Source organism: Columba livia, chromosome 7, assembly GCF_036013475.1.
Source record: "Columba livia isolate bColLiv1 breed racing homer chromosome 7, bColLiv1.pat.W.v2, whole genome shotgun sequence".
NCBI classification, from domain to species: Eukaryota; Metazoa; Chordata; class Aves; order Columbiformes; family Columbidae; genus Columba; species Columba livia.
Genome location: NC_088608.1, coordinates 27,505,815 through 27,522,933, shown reverse-complemented (window position 1 = coordinate 27,522,933; position 17,119 = coordinate 27,505,815). Strand labels below are relative to the sequence as shown.

The following is a 17,119-nucleotide window of genomic DNA, read 5'->3' as shown; positions in this document are numbered from 1 at the left end:
GCGAATGCAATTTTTGATGAAAACTACTTGAGTCACGCAAGCAGTGAAATAATCTTTTGTGCTGAGGGACATGTTGCACCAAATTCATGCTAAGACCAACTGCTGCCTTCAGAGGCCTCACATCTAACTCCTTCTACGGCCGATTTTGCCTCATTAGAAATAGGAGAAGTAAATGTCATTTTTCATGCAGAAGGGAGTAACAGTGTTAGCCAAGCCAACTAACCTCTTTCTCCAGAAAGCACACTGACCTTTTCTATTTCCTGTTTCATCTCAGGACCGCCACCATAACTGATTAGTTAATCTGTTTTAACTTCTTGGCTTATAAGACAACATCCAAGCGATACAGGTAGTTTCAATGTGAATTTCAAACACTCCCCTCTCCTCAAAGCATGGAAACAATGAGCAATTTACTGATGCCTTCTCAAATTCTCAAGATGATATTCCTCACTATAAAGAACAAAGGACTTCAGTGTCAGTAGGACTGCCATAGACTTCAGTTACACTGAGATTCAAAGCAGTATCTCTGATCAAAAATGATTATGAAATAAATAGATCCATTTTAGACAAAGCACTCGTCTACTTAAAATATGTTTAGGACAAGTAAACTATGTTGTCAGTCATCCCATGGAATAATAGTAGTCATAGATATAATGTTCTCTGATAACACTAGAGAATAATGTTTCCATTTTTGTATTCAGATTTCTGATTGGAAATAAAAATCATTACTAACATATAAGAAACATTCCAGATATATTCTTTTTAGTAATTAGTGCAATGTGAGATAAAGTCTTCATGTAATGGTACAAATTGTTTCAGACATATTGTACGCAGCTATTCACTCATTTCCTACAGTATCTCGATAATCACAATGTATTTAAGGTAAGACTTAACATAGTGTAGTATTCTCAGTGGAAAGCTTCTGAACATCTGTTTATTTCAGAGTCTGAAGTTGAAGATAAAAAATAAGACAAACAAAATCTCAGAAGATATTAATAGTTCCATAGTTACTGAGCTCATTAATAAATGCATTGGATTCCTTCTCAGCAATGTTTCTATTCCAAACCTGGAAACTAAATTGTTGACAGTGAAAAAAACCAACAACATATGTTTAGCTTTCGACAGAATGTTAATTTATGTTTGAAGAACCTGAATCTGCAGTGTATATTGGCCCATAGTTCTATTAAAATCAATGACAGCAGGATATGCACTTCAAGGAAAGACCAGGTCTTACATTAGTGGTATGACACTTTATTTGGTAAAGATTGAGAATATATAGCTTACATCAAACTATTATATATTAATAGTTGCCATGATATAGCTGCTGTGAAACCCAGCTGGGTTTTAGGAAGCAGCTTCACAGAAAAACATTGCTCAGAAAGTTTGCACCTTCCATTTAATGTTTTATTTCACCTACAGTCACCAAATCATCTCTCTCACAGTCACTCTAACAGAATTATATAGTCGGAAGATAAGAACATGGACCTCAGCTACATTAATGTTGCTGGAGGAATAATACCCTTCCCCAGTAACAGGTTTCAGTGCAGGATCTTTCAAAGTCAGTTTGGAAGTGTGAGCAGGATCTAAATGACCTTATAAAGGGCATACTCAGGGAAAAAAACAAAACAAAACAAAACAAAACACAAAACCAACAACAACAAAAAAGGACTATTAAACTGTTTCCCAGTTTTGATTTTTCCACTGCCTTGTTGAACAAGGACAGGGTTTCAAGCATATGCTATGACACTTCACTAAAGGTGAGGTGTTTTGGAGGCAAAGTGGAAAAAGGGAGCGAACTTGATGAATGCTCCCATTCAGAGCACACGGGTACTGCCAGAAAAATTACGCTGTAAAAGTTACACGTTCTGACTTAGTGGCTCTACAGTCTATAAAAGAGTAGTTGCCTCTTGTGTTTTTGCCTCACAGTGAAGAAGGGCAAAGTGCCTTCTTCTCACATCACTGAGCTGTGAGCTCCAGGAGACGGGGCTGGACGTCACTCTCTGCTTGGCACCGTGACCAGAAGTGCCACCTGATTCCACCTGGCTGGGTTCCTCTGCTGAGGTCAATAAAGCATTTCAAATGGAGTACTGCCACTCTTGGAAACATCTGAAATCTCAATCCACATCGAAATTTTTCAGCTAACCTTTTACAACATTTCCATTCTTTTTGTCTCCTGCAGATTGTGATCTATTTATACCAGCTCAGCTATTTCTAAACCTCAAGCAGACAGAAAATTGATGCGTCATTGTAAGGATATGCCTTTGAAATGGGTGGGAAAAGGAAAAAACAACACAGGAAGGTGACAAAACAAAAACAACAAAATGCCTTTGTGTAACAGTATTAACATTTCTTACATTTATTTTCTATGCCATATCTCATTACTTCCGAAATCAGCACATCAACTGTGAATCCTAGGTACCTATTCATTTTAAAGTCATTTACTAATTCCTTTTCTTCTTTCACCTCTCTTCCCCCTGTTCTATTAATAGTTGAGGAAAGGTCTGTTGCCTGCAGTCTTGGACAATTTTGTCTGCTTTTAGGATGTACAGCCTAGCTCCCTGAAGATTTCTTATATTGCTATAGTGTGCTGTTAACTGTTTGTTACCAGAAGGTTCAAAACTGTCAAAGTACTTATGAGGGGAGAAAAAAAAAAGAATATTTTAAGTGCAAAACCAATTGCAAAGTAAGAAAGAATTCTATTTTAGCATAATATATGGATTTTTTTTCACACAGAGAGAAATTCAGACATGGATCCCATATGAATTACAGGAAAAAAGCAGCATGGTCTCTTCATTTCAAAAAGAATATATTAGTGTTGGAAAAGGTCCAGACAAGGATGCTCAAAAGTTTGAAATTACTTCTCTGCCTGGAACAGCTGAATAGCCTGGTATTGACCAGTTAGGAAAAGGGGCAACTTAGCAGGGGTACAGCAGATTTACAAAGTCATGAACTGGAGGAAACAGATTAATTTACTCTTTCTTCTCATACATGGTACACCAAATGAAGCTGGTAGGAGACATGGCCAAAGCCTGCAAAGATACTGCGGATGCTAAAAGTCTGTCAAGTTCCAGGGGAGGCTGGACAAACGCACGGAAGAGAAATCCCCAGGTTACTAGACTGAAAAAAAATGCTACCACATCCAACTCAGGAGACTCCTAAGCTTAAAGTAAAGTATGAGCCACGTCTGCCCTATTTTTACTTTTCCCCATGCCGTTTTTTACTTTTCCTCAGGGCCATTTTTGGGAGACTGTGTCCTGGGCTAGACCATCCTTCAGGCTGACTCCACATGGTTGTTTTTATGTATTTTTGTTTCCAAGATCTGTAATCCTCTGGGGAACAATTAAAATACATTAGAATAACAACAAATCAGTAGCTCTCAAACGTTTTGTACGACGGTTTATTTTCCCTTCAGTTTTTCAAAATATCAGGCATTCTTATGATTAAATGTTTCAAGTAAACACTGTATCTGTTTTTGCAGATCACCTTTGGGCTACTGATGATCCTGCAGAGCCACTCTAACATACTTAAAACAGTTGCATTTCCTACTAGTGCACGTCTGTCAGTACTTGAGTGACAGAAGGAGAAGCCAGAGCAAGCTATCAGCAGCTGGCTCCTTGTTGACATATCTATATATGTGTCTCTATATATATAAGTGAGAAAAGCAGTAGGCAAATGTTCCTGGTGTCTTCCATAGCCTTTGTCATGGATAGCAGGAATGTTAAGGAAAGCCTAACGTCTCAGTTCGTTCTTCCTTCGTAGCATGCGTGTTGAATAGTATCACTACAAAGAGTGCAAATGTCATTAGCTCTGAACTTTAGGTGTTTTTACTATTCAGGCTTCAGTGGAATAAAAAGCTAAATCTTACCCTAAACCCTCTGGAAGACAATTGCGAACCAGCCGTCCTGATGCCTAAAACCCCTTCAGACAGCACTCTCAGAAGTAAGACTTCCAATCATGAAAATTCTCCGGTAAGCTGGGTTATTTATAATTTCTTTGGTAAAAATGAAAATGCTTATGAACATAAATGTTTGTGACACATAGGTTGCCAACCTTGTATATCTCACTTACTTTCTAAATTAATAATTTAAGCATCAACTACCATTCCAAATAATAATACTGGAGGAGAATTTTAAAGACCCCAAACTGCAATATATTTTAAATTCTGACACAACACCACCAAATTTTGAGTCAATAGAGTATCACTAAAATGGAATGCAGTAATTGGTTTACAAAACCTGTCTTATCTTACCCACCTAAACAAAACTGCTAAACCTTTGGACTCTGAGCTGGGTGGGGTGATCTCCTTGAAACAACAATGGCTGAACAAATATACCTGGTTTATATACAAAAGGCTCAAAAGGAGGAAGCAGGTGTTGGAAGGTTGGCTACTAATTAACTCAGGCATATAACTCTGGGAAATAGAGACAGAAAGTGAACTAAACTACAGTTAAAACTCTATAGTGTTGAACTTTCATTTAGCTATTTATTGAGCTGAAGTACTTTAAAAACATACTGAACTATTGTTTTCAATGAGATAGGTAAATACTGCCCACATTCTACATATTAGATAGGTGTGAAAGATTTATGTGGATCTGCAAACAGTTCCAAGAAAGGTGAAGGTTACACAGCATGGGTCACTGAAATCTTTGGCAAAAAGTTTCCAGGTATTTAAGATAAAGTGACATCTTCTAGGGAGGATGTTTTCCTTCACCTTCTAGAAATAACTCCATATATTCCCGAGAAATCTGCTTCTGGTTGTTACCAGTCACAATCCATCGTTGCAGTCATTTTGTAGTTAGTAATTTTATTACCTGCAAGCATTATGACTGCTTATTGTGAATAACTAATAAAAGCAAACAAATTATTGTAAAACGGAGAGCTGACAGCTTGTGCGAATACCCTACAAACCTCCTGAAACTGCATACTGGAGTACCTAACACTTAAAAAGTGAAGAAGGTGGAAAATTCTCAGATTGGTGGGAAATTTCCTCAGAAGAAAAGATAACTGAAATACTCCTGAGGAAAGGAGTGTGGCCGAGTGAGTGCATTTTATTACAACATGGATTTGTTTGTCCTGTGCTGAAACAAAAAAACATTTAAATCCTTGTTTCCTGTTGTAGAGCTGGGAAACAACTGATAGATGGCAGCACTACAGGCTTGTAGGTGAAACAGTGGTCAGATTATTTGTTAGAAAGAAAAACCATGTATCCTTTTTTTTTTTTTCAACATAAAATCTCTGGTGTCTTAGAAAATTATTTAGCTTTAGCATAAAGGGTGCTGGCCAGAACTTTCTCTCTCTTCTTGAATTTTTTTTAGGCTACAAATGTCAATAAAATAACTTAAGTTTCTTAATTTTACAAAATAATGTCCCAGGCTAATTCTATACGGTGCTAGGTCTCCTAGACACAAGTGCAGTCTTTAATTCAAGCAACAGATTTGTGTGCTTTAATATCTTGGCAGGTCCCAGATTGAAACCCTACCGTTAGCTCCTGCAGTTAACCATACAATAAAGCATCTTCTCACTCCCAGAGCCTGAAGAAGTGCTCTTAGCAACAGCTCTACAAGGTAGTGCCTGCATTTTTCTTGGCAGACAGAGGTGTGTCAAAGTATGACTAAATCACAATGTGTTGCATGTTATTTCTGAAATAATTATATATTCCCACATACTGCTCTTAGCAGCGTGAACCTCCATTCTAACCTGATGTTGCAGAGACAGAGAGCAAGAGAGAAAGAGAGACTGTCCAGGTCTAGACAGGAGAACCAGCGGCATCGTGAAATCCATGGGGCACATGGAAGATGATTACAGGGAGGAACTAATGATACTAGAGACCAAATATTTCCTTGTGAACAACTTATATCTCCATTGTGCCCAGCCACAGCTGCCACTGCCTTCTTCACCGAGCAGCATATCCATTGGGAAGTGTATCCACTGAATAAGGGCACCAGGAACCAAGTACTCTGTCCCTGTCACTTCCATTGCAAGTTTGTTTATGATTCAGGATAACCATATTTCTTTTTTAAAACAAATACACACTTTCTCTTCTGACTTGCTACACATCATTTCCAACAGGTTAATAATTATATCCATAGCTGATAAACTGAGAGCATTTGCTCACAGTTACCCCATATTTGAGCCTGGTAACTCTTATTAACAAACAGAATGTAATTGCAGCAATGAATTATATATGCTTATTTTTTAATAGCTTGAAAGCCTCTATTTAGCCTACCAACCTATTTTTTCTCCTCATTTTTAAGTTCTCCAGTCTGCTCTGCTGTCCTTTGCATCATTTGTGACAGTAAATGAGAGAGAGACATTTTTCCCTGGGCAATGTTATTCAAAGGATTATTTTCTGAACAGTTTTAGTTGTATTCCAGCATTAAATAAAGTAGACATTTTGAAAAATATTCTTAATATCGACTTTTAAAGTCAAAGGTAGATCTTTGCAAATGAAAATTAATACCTGTGCAAGATGTTAGATGAGTAGCATGGAAAGGTTTGAATACATACACATCCATTTAATAAGATACTGTCATGCAGTCAGCCACGCTGCCCTGCTGAAGAGCCTGACTTTAATTTAGAGCAACAAATTCTTAAAATAAATATCTGAGGTGTTCTCTGTACTCATCAAATCCCTGGACTGTCAGAAAGCTACTAATTAGCATCAAATGCTTTTGTGCTTAATTCCCTGTGATTTTGACTGAAACGATGTAACTAGCTGTTCACTACGACCCCTAAGAAGGAAAGGTTTTGTACCAGATGGTTCAAGCTGAACAACGGATAAAACAGGGAAGCCAACAGGGATGTTACACACAGGACTGAGCTCCTAGAAAAGATATTTAATGCTTCTGATTTTTTTTTAACTGCTTCTTGAATAATATCATTCCATCACAATAGATCATACGAGGAAAATTTCAGGCTAACAGTAGTTGGCAAGATAAGCATATAATCTGCATTTAAAATCTGAGATACATTCATGGATATAAAAGGTATGAAAAGCACTACCTTTAAAGTTAACTGAACCAAAGCTAAATGCGCGGTAGAATTACAAGCCAGCCAATAGTGCTTCGAAATACTGCTGACAAACGAATGACTGTGATGTTTTAAAGTAATTCAGTCAAGTGACATGAACTTGCTATTTGCAATATTGTTCCTCCTTAGGGTGGCTATGTAATTCCAGTAGATTATAATTATAAGTTACATAAGATTCAGCGGAAGGTTATAAGTATATTTTAAAAATATTAATCACCATTCAGAAATAAGACATTTAAAACATGAGGATAATTAGTTCCATTAAGGTTACATCTCTATTGGCACTGCTCTAGCTCTTTCTAACATGAGTCTATCAGCTGATCTTTCTGTTGTGTCACATGCTAATGTGTTAATTAGCCTTATTCATAACTTCCTTTGTTTCTGAGCTGAGCAGTGTAAGGAATTATGCCTACATTTTTCATTCCTACTCTAGGGTAAAACCTCCGGAGCTACAGAAAGTAGGCTGGAAGCAGGGGGAGGCACCAAAGTCAGCGATCCCAGTTCCATACTGGGTTGTCTGTGCGGTCCTGGCCTGTGAAAGGGACCTGGCAAACTGCTGTCTTGACTGGAAGGGAAGTTGCCTTGTGACAGGATTTTGCACTCCAGTATGCACTCATTTTCCATTAAGAAAGTTACTTCACGGGGCTAAAACCACTCAAATATCAAGTGCGAGGTTTCTACTCACTAGGAGAAAATTCCATGCCCTGTGCAATATATATTTTTTTATAAATCTCCCATACTTTAATAGCTAAGTTTCATTCATTGGCTGTTATTGCATCCCTTTGAAACGTTACAGACCACATCCTGATAGAAGATTCTGCATCAGTAATATATATGGAAAAGTCTGATGCTGGTGAGAAATCTAGTAAAAATAAATTTATGGGTAGAGTTTTGCATTGAGAAGAATGCATGTAACTAGATCAAGTTAGGACAAATTTGATTAGGATAACATACCGCAAAACCTGTACTCCAGATAGCTAAATCAAAACAACTCAGAACCTGAAAGCTGTTCTATACCCTTTGTTCTTGAAGGCTGACAGGGAAATTTCTCAAGAAACAGCAGTAGCACCATGCGCTCTTTACCACTAGTCCTACAAGGTCTGTTTTCCTGTACTAGTTTCACTGCTATTTTCATGCAATACAAGCAAAGCACCTCAGATAACATCCTGTTAACATAAATAAACTTGAATTTAATTTCTTATAGAAGCACAAATTTAGAGTAAATCTTGAATTAACTGATATTCTGGGATCATGCTATTTCAAGAGGTCCGGCAGGAATGGTATTTTGAAATACAGACCCACACTGTGTGAAAACCACATGCCTTTTTCTCTTCCTACATACAGGCAGCTCTGACTCGCACAGAATCAAACACGTACATCGTGAGCAGAACAAGAGATGTGATGACACAACGGGATGCAATACAAATATAATTTGCTAAGCAGACTCCTGAAGTCTTGTAGGCAAGCTTCCCTGAGTGAGGAGTGCTGGCTGCCACTTGCACTACCAGGGAAAAAGAAACTCAGTTTGATTATTTGCAGACCTGGGAAACCACCCTATGAACTAATGATACACGCAAAGACACTTTCAGCAGTAAGATATCCTTGGGGGATTTTCCTCGTCCACTAGAAGTTAACCATCCTACCAACAGCAAATTCACTTTCTTCTGGCCCCATTCCCACACACACTCCCTACAGCTATTTCCGCCCACGCTACAGCTCTTTTTAACTGTGTTTAAAAAGCTGAAAGAGAAATGTGCTGCTGCTGGTGCTCCTCCTCCTCAGGTGGGTGGGCTGGTAGCTGGTCACTTTTCTGCAGCATTTCTCATTGCTGGATGCGTGGGAGGCTGAGAGCAGAAGGGAAAGGAAGCGGGTCCTCTTAGGAAAGGAGCACATCAAAGTGAGTGGGAAGCAAATAGCCTCTTCCCACCCACACACATGCAATTATATGCAAATGAAAACCTAACACAATAGATCTGCAAACAGAGCTTTCCAAGCTGTGGTCCTAAAAAGGTATCAAACAGCTTGGGTCTCAAAGCCAAATTCAGGGGCGACCAGATTTTTCACCCATGAAGAAGAACAGGGAGGGAAGGGGGAAGGGATGAGGGCGTTCCTGATAGTTATATTTTCCTAAGTAGGTGGAGGGTGGTTCATAGGGAGGAGTGACAGATGGCGTGTGCCAGCAGGGAAGAAAGACGTGGGAGAGTGGTTGCCCAGGGTCCCACCTTGGGGGCACTGGCAGGGTGGATGGCTAAGGCGGGGTGGTGGGAGGGGGGGAACCCACTGGTGGACGGACCTTGCTTGGAGTGTCTCCCCAGCCTCACCGACACGGCAGCACCTGCAGCAGCACCCAGCCACCCCCACAGAGTCCCTGGCACCCTCAGAGGCCAAAAGAAAATGGAAACCACTCACACAGTTTCATTATGGATTTGCATTCATCCTTTTCCAAATAATTCTAGTTCCTCACTGATAAGAGGCAAATTAACTTTTTTTTTTTTTTTAAAAAAAAGATTGTGTCTTTCCCCTCTCACACACTTTCTGGTTACAGGAGAAATTCACCACTGCATGTCATAAGTCATGCCCTCATCCCAAATCTATGACTTCAGATGTTATATGGATGCATTACCTGAAGTCTCTGAGAAAGGCAAACTGTTCCCGTGGGGCTATTCACATTACAGACAAAAGCAAAAATTTGCTTCTACATATTACCTTTGCGATTTCTGTGTTTCAGTCCTCCCCTGGGCTGGCCTATTGTTGGAGACTGGAGAAAGAGATTAGTTTTCCACTTATTTTAATTCTACTTCTCTTCTCACTGATGTCAAAGGAAGAGTCCCCACTGCAGACCTGAGCCTTTAGGTGCCCACGTTGGCACGAGGAAGTTTGAACCTGTGTCATGCATGGAGGTGTTTTACAATATTGTCAGCTGAGACTGGACTAAGAGAAAGCAAACTGAGGATTGCTTGTCAGTGCAGTAATAATCAGTTAGCAGGGATTAACTGGACATTTTCCCATTCTGTTCCTCAGGCCTTCACAGACACATTTTTCCTTACCTTCATACACTGTCAGGATGCACTTACTACCCACACACAGAGAAATTAGATGCTGTTAGACCAGCAAAGATTAAATTTACAGCAAGCCTGGTTGCGGGAGCACAGGACTTGATGAAGTATTATACCATTTATTATTTGGTCCTGGTGAACTATACTGGGAGCTCTCAGAGGCAAGTGAGAGGTACTAATTAATTAATTAGGTCTATATAGGTTGCACACAGAATGCAGCTGAGCTGCTCTTGGAATCGTTGGGAGCAAGAGCTCCCACATCATGAAGTGATATGTTTTTCTGGAAAAGAAACTAACAAAAAAAACCCCAGAAACAAATCCTGAAAACATCTGCTCAACTCTAAAGTCCTCCTACAGTCTGCAATTTGTTTTCTCTTTCCAAACCTGCTGAACACACTGCCAGGGAATTTCTCCAAGGGGAGGAATTACAACCTGCCTGTTGCACTTACACTCCCTGAGTTTCTGGCTCGATTATTTAGGGGTGCTGCTCACCCATAGTATATCCAGTCTCCTGCAGCCCTCCTTGCTAATAGCAATAGCATCCATAATTCCCAGGTTAAAGGTAATCTCATTATGCATATTCTCTTGCAACTCCACTATTTTAACTCTTTTGCCTATTTCTAGTCTTTAAGAAAACATTTTCACTTTGATATTCCATCCTGTAGAAAATGGGGTGTGCAGGAGGACTAGTAAAAACCAGTTACTTTTGGACTGGCTTTCAGTCACTAAATGGTTGTCTGTGACAAAATCATTATCTTCCAACACCTACCAACCTCCTCCCCCCAAGCTATGGGTAAATTCAAGCCAGCACCAGCACGCTTTAAAATAAAAGTAGAACATTAAGTTTGAGGAAGATGGCTCTTCTGTTACCATCCCTTCTTCTTGAAACTAATTTAACACCAAAAAAAAAAAAAAAAAGGAAATAACATAAAGAAAATATTACACAGAAATTCAGTGTCAGCACTGTGGAAAAAAAAATCAGTAGCTATTGTAAGGTACTGGTTGCTGTTTCTTCAGCGTTTACAACTGAGCAGACCCCACTCTTGTTCTAAATCAGACATACAGCTGGAAGCCAACAAAGGAAGGTCTACAGCATTATTTATACTGAAGGCAAAATATATTAAAATCAGCATAACTAAAAGATGAATCAGACCACTGATTTTTATTCTGGGCTCTAGAACCAGACATTTTATGTAATCATGGCCCAATCACAGCCTTACCCATGTGCACAATGCACAGGTGGAATTTATTGAGATTTCCAGGGGCTTCAAACAACCTGCACCTTCTCTTACCCAAGGGTAGCTTGCACAGGCTGATTTAGTTATTTTCTTAATGACACTGATAAAAAATTACCCTACAGAAAGGCTCTGTTCATATTTGTCTACGACATGTATAGGCTTGCAGGCATACAATACAGAATATGAAAGTGTTACCTGCTTATGAAACTCCCCATAATCTGTTTATGCTTGGCTCTAAATAAGGGTTCAGATTTGGTAACTGTGATAATTTCATGTCATTTAGACTTGCTTAAATTTAATTGCATGGTACTTGCTGTAAGACAGCATATTGGGCTGCGTATACTCAACACTAATAGGCTGCATCTTTGATGATCCTATAATCTGTAGATAAAAATTTGACTAGTCTGTGTTGCCTAATGAATTCTGCAATTAATTAGTCCACAGTAGGCAATCTCCCAATGCCTGCAAAAGCACCTCATGTCCTGTTATCAGTTACTTTTTGTTCACAGCATGTAAGAATGAAATTGTGTAATACGGAAATATTCTGTGTCTTTTTTTGTGCCCATTTAGTTTAAGACTTTTACAACCAAATTTTATTTACCCTGAGAGTTACTGCAACAGAAATGCCAACACAGATGATGCTGCTATGAGCCTGGGCAGAATAATTTCTTGGAATGAAGAGCAAGGTTGCCCTCTGGGGACTTCTCTAAAAGTGCTTCCAAGAGCTGGGATTTTTTTTATTCCAGCAAAATAATTTTACTACAAGTTTTTATTTTTTTTTTTAATGTGAATATGAATCAAGACAGCCAGTGCTAAGAACTTGCTATATAGAGAGATGATGAAGCTACATTTCCACTTAATGCACTGTATTGTCATTTACTCCATGGTTCATCACACTTTTCAGTATCAATGGCATGCTGGTATGTGGCAGCCTAAAAAATTAATTTAATGGTCCTAGTTACTGAAATAAACGTTAGTTTAGTTCTATAGACTCTTAGTGTGATGGCCGTCCCTTTTTTTTTTTTTATAGAGAATTTCCCAGTTGCAGTTTCTGAGTCTCTTTATGCTGAACACATGCTGTGTTGGAACTCACACTTGTGTCTGTAGGTAAATGGCTGCTTAACTCCTGTATCTGCCTTCCAGGATAACCAGACTTGGCGGGACGTTACCTCAGAGCAGCTCCTCGCTCACTGATCTGTGTGTCGGTAGCTCAGAGGGCAGCACAGATGTGGCCAGAGGTGTGAAGGATGAGGAGAAACAAAGAATTCAGAAATTTTTAAAAACCGGCTTTACTGCTGAAAACAAGGAATCATCGGAACGCAGTTTCAGTCCATGAAGTTCAGCTCTGAAGGTAATTTGGCAACGTGGCTTTCTCCACCCTGGGCATCAATCACGGTGGTTTATGTTATTGCTACATACTGCGTTATTTGCTTCAGCCTCACCTCATGTTCTCATCTCCCTGCCCTAATCCAAGGTGGGGAACAGCACCCCTTCGGTCTGGATCTCGTCAAGGTAAGAACCCTTCAGACAACGGGGGCAAGGGGCCCGCAGCCCCGGTTACACACCCTCGTCAGCCGCCGCGCTGACCGAACGGGCTCTTGAGGCGGGAACCGGCGGCCGCCCCCGGGTCGCCTCACGTACGTGAGCGCTGCAGAGCGAGCGAGAGGCGGCCCTTGGAAGGGGGACTGCCCCTCAGAGCGGGCAAGGAGCCCGGAGAAGGCGACACCCCCTCAGACCCACCGGTTCCCCGCGGTGGGGTGATAGGGAGGTTTGAGGGGAGCGGAGCCCGGCCCGCCGCCTCCTCCCCCGCGCATGCGCCCTCCCCCCGTTCCCCGGCGTACCGCTCACCCCATGACGGCGATCGATCGCGCCGGCTGCCGCCATGGCCGCCCGTGTGCTGAGGCGACTGCCCAGGTAATGGGGAAGGGGCGGTGGCTGCCCTGAGGCACGGCCAAGCCTTTCTCGCACCACCCCACATCGCCGAGGGGCTTTAAATGGCGGCGGGGCGGCTCGGCGGGGCCTGCGGCGGGAGCGCTCCTCTGGGGAGGCCTCTGGTGCCCGGGATTGTAGCCCCCTGAACTGGTGTAAAATACAATTTAGGCCTCAGTCCGTCAGGCCGAGGTTAACTTTTCCACTCGAAAATGAGCATGTAGTTTTGGATGCCGGGCGGTTGCGATGTAGCATGGTAATTAGCTGTGTTCAGTGCTCTGAAGTAGCTGAAATATAAAAGTTACTTGTTAATGTTGACAAACGCCAGGTGGCTGAAGTCCAGCAAGCACCATTGATAACTGTCTTCCTCAATATAATACAGTGACAATAACCTTATTATTTAAGTAACATTGTTCACAAAACATCCAAGCACAGGTATCTCCTTTGAGCCTTGTTCAGGCCCTTAATAAATGTACATACACAAGGATGTAAGGGCAGGTTTGGTGTTCTGGAAGCTTTGGAAATGGTACAAATTTTTGACAAGACCATTTAAAAAACGCTGGTATTTAAACATCCGGAAAAAGGCTGTAAATATTTAAGACATGCACTGCTAAGAATCAAGCGTATACCCCAAGCTCTTTGTCTTGTTACTTCCAGCTTCTAACATGAACACATTGAAAACATTAGTAGGTGGCACTGGTATCTGCCATCTATTTACTAGTAAGCAAATAAGTTGCCAACTGTTACGGTCTCAGAATTGTACTCTAATTTACTTGATTTTAAAAAGAGAATATAAAACAATTGTGTTCAGAATTTTTTTCTGACAAAGCTTTGCTTAACTTAGCTGTCATGTATCTGGGCATTTTGTAGCTGATTTATGTTGTTAGCTATCTGAATATTTTTTTTTCAGGGTGAAGCCGTTCAACAGGCTGCAAGTAATATTACAGCATTTGGTAAGAAGAGCATCTTGTTTGACTGAATTCGAAGCTTTTAGGACTCCTTAACTCTCCTGGGACAGACAGCACATGTGACTTGTTCATATGCTCACAGTGGTTCTGAATGCCATCATTTATTGCTCAGGCATAACGCTGCCCATGTGTCTGAGCACTTTCTTACAAGTTCGTAGTACACTGCAAATTAAAGCTTAATTATTTTCACCTTGCCTACTTTTGTAGTTAGGGTCTATGTTAGCTTCTGTATTCCTTAAATATAATTCAACAGTGAGTTTGAAACCAGTTGTGAAGATACTTTAGTGATTTGTTCTCTCCTGTTAAAAAAAGTTAATTACAAAGCAATGAGTACATTTGGGTTTGCAGTATCAAACTGCCAATAGAAAACCACGGAACTGTCATTGTTATAACTGTTGCAGGTATTTTCTGAATGTCAGTCTTAAAGAACCATGGTTTTGTTTGTTTGTTTTTAATGAACTCCAATGTCATTGTCAAAGAGTGTGCGGCTCAAAAACTTGTCTGAGGTTTATTACACTGAGGCGTCCAAACATAAAGTGATTTCAAAAAAACTGTTTAGGAAATGCAACTAAAACTTGAAGTACAGCCTGAAAGCCATAGCATACAATTCCAAAACACATGTTTTATGATCTTAAATAGTGCACTTTGAGAATGTATGTCCATAAACACTTTTGTATGTTACTCAAGGTATCCAACTGATCACATTTGCTTTATGTTTTTTTTTGCATGTACAGAAAATGTCTAAGCAAACAGATTCGACAACTGAAGTGTTGTTGGAAAAGAGAGGAGGTGCAGGAATAATAACTTTGAATAGACCCAAGGCTCTCAATGCACTAAATTTTTCCATGATCCAACAAATGTATTCACAAATAAAGGTTAGTAGCTCCACTTCTGCCCATCCACTATACATGTATTATCTGAAACCAAATTTGAAATTCAGTCTGAACTCAGTGTGTGGATTTAAAGAATGAAAGTCTGTGTGAGTACATTATCCAATGAACTCAGATTTATAGGGTGTGAAAGAATAGACGGTTTCCAGCAAGTTCGAAAGAGGATAAGACGTGTCAAAGAAAGCAGCTGTCAGACAAAATTAAATTCAGCATCTGGATAGTTGAAGAGGCACCTATATTAAAACCAGAACTGAGTTAAAAGCAAGCAGCGCTCAGCATTTATATGTTCCTTTTGGCAACACCCAGCTGGTCTGTCATGCACACATTCCAAGCTATACAGTGTTGTCACCTCTAGATTTGGTGCACGTTCTGTGGGAAGGCTGCGTGGCTGAAATAAAAGACACAAGCCATCAGGAAGCAAAATGCTGTCAGTGTCATTCTTAAAGGAAAACTTTTTGGATTTAGAGACACTTTTTCTACAAGCTAGTGAATTAATGTGACATTTAAAGCATGTAAATAGTGCTTTTAAATTTAATTATATGATCTATTATGTTGCAAATTTATGCATTCTTCGAAGAACATTTAAAGAAATAAATACTTAATCTCTAGTGCTGAATACTGGGCTTTATTTGAAGCACAACCTTAGAAGGTCACATAATTTTAAATACAGTAGCTGGTAGAGAGAAATGTCTTATCTCTCTTTTATTCGGGTACACTTGAATAAGGGATATATGAGCATAGTTTAGGTGGGGGGAAAAGCCTGTAAAAGACATCTTTTTCTCAACACAGTTGCACCACTGCTGGAGTCTTGTACCAGTGTATTTAATTCAGAAAAAAAAACAGAACAAACCAAACCCAAAACATAGTCTTTTTACTTAGCAAAACATCTGCACACAAATTGATTTGATCCAGTCCTTGATTAGCATTGACTGCAGTCGTTTTGACAAAATCTGTCAACAGCTTAATGGTGTTTTCCTTGCCATGCATCTTAGATTAACGCAACTTCCATGATTTGGCCTGAAACATTGTTATTATATTTTCCATATTCCCAGCTTTCTGCCCCAGGATTGTGTTCCCATTGAGATTTATGTCAGGCCCTCTTTTAGGGAGTGCTGCCTTTCTTCAGAGTTTGGGAGCTCTGCACAGGCATTTTTCTGAAATACGAAACAGAGCTCTGCTGGTCTGCTGTGTAGAGGCTGAATAGGACCCAGGCGTGGCAGAAAGACATTGAGCTCTCAAACTTCAGTTTAAGACAAACTATTTTAAATATGGTTTGATTTGCTTTTTCAAAAAGTAAAAAAAGGATTCTAGACTGTATAAAGAGAAAGCATTTTTTGCAAAGCCTTTAATCTTATGTGGAAACATTTACTTCTTTTTAGACTTGGGAGAAAGATCCTGAGACTTTTCTAATAATAATAAAGGGACCTGAAGGAAAAGCTTTTTGTGCTGGGGGTGACATCAGAGGTAAGGACTACAGTCACTTAAACATTTGACATATCTTTGCCAGTTACTACTTTCATTAATTTCCTTTATTTACTGTGACTCAGGTAAACAGAGGCTCGCTACACAACAGGAAGAGAGATTAGTTGTGTTGACTTCTTATGACACCTGGATGTGCAGATGTTATTTGTCAGGAGACAGCTGTCAGAACATTGTATTAAAGAGTAGAAATTGGGCTTTTATTAATAACTGGTAATATCAGCCAGTCATTCCTAGGAAGAAAGTGTTCTTGTCTGTATTGTTTTCTTCCCAGATTTTCATTACTAACAGCTTCTTTACAAGAAATTTCAAGAGTCCTAATAGGTAGCTCTGGTGCTATTTGACAATTTGTGTCTGATGTTTGAGATGGCTAGGTACAGAGCTGACACTGGTAGTCAATGCATCTGTGATTATTTTGTTATTATGAATTGTAGGAAATCTCCAAACTCTGAAAATTAGCAATTGTTTCAAATTTTAGGTAAACAAGTAGCACAGGTTATTGTTAAATTATGTGCTGCTCTAATTAACTTCTA

The 17,119-nt window shown here is 39.8% G+C and overlaps 1 protein-coding gene across 3 annotated transcripts in view; it reads left to right on the top strand.

Annotated features, from left to right (window-relative positions):
- Window positions 1–12,535: 12,535 nt before the first annotated feature.
- The window catches only part of HIBCH (3-hydroxyisobutyryl-CoA hydrolase), a 38,542-nt gene continuing 33,958 nt past the window's right edge, over window positions 12,536–17,119 (top strand). For 2 of the 3 annotated variants that reach the window (XM_065069866.1, XM_065069864.1), the window contains exons 1-4: window positions 13,137–13,234; window positions 14,160–14,202; window positions 14,952–15,092; window positions 16,487–16,571. In XM_065069866.1, the coding sequence (XP_064925938.1) occupies window positions 13,203–13,234; window positions 14,160–14,202; window positions 14,952–15,092; window positions 16,487–16,571 (301 nt within the window). In that variant the 5' untranslated portion in view covers window positions 13,137–13,202. Of the gene's footprint in view, window positions 12,672–12,794; window positions 12,833–13,136; window positions 13,235–14,159; window positions 14,203–14,951; window positions 15,093–16,486; window positions 16,572–17,119 lie in introns of those variants that run through there. The other variant, XM_065069865.1, reaches the window with a different exon arrangement.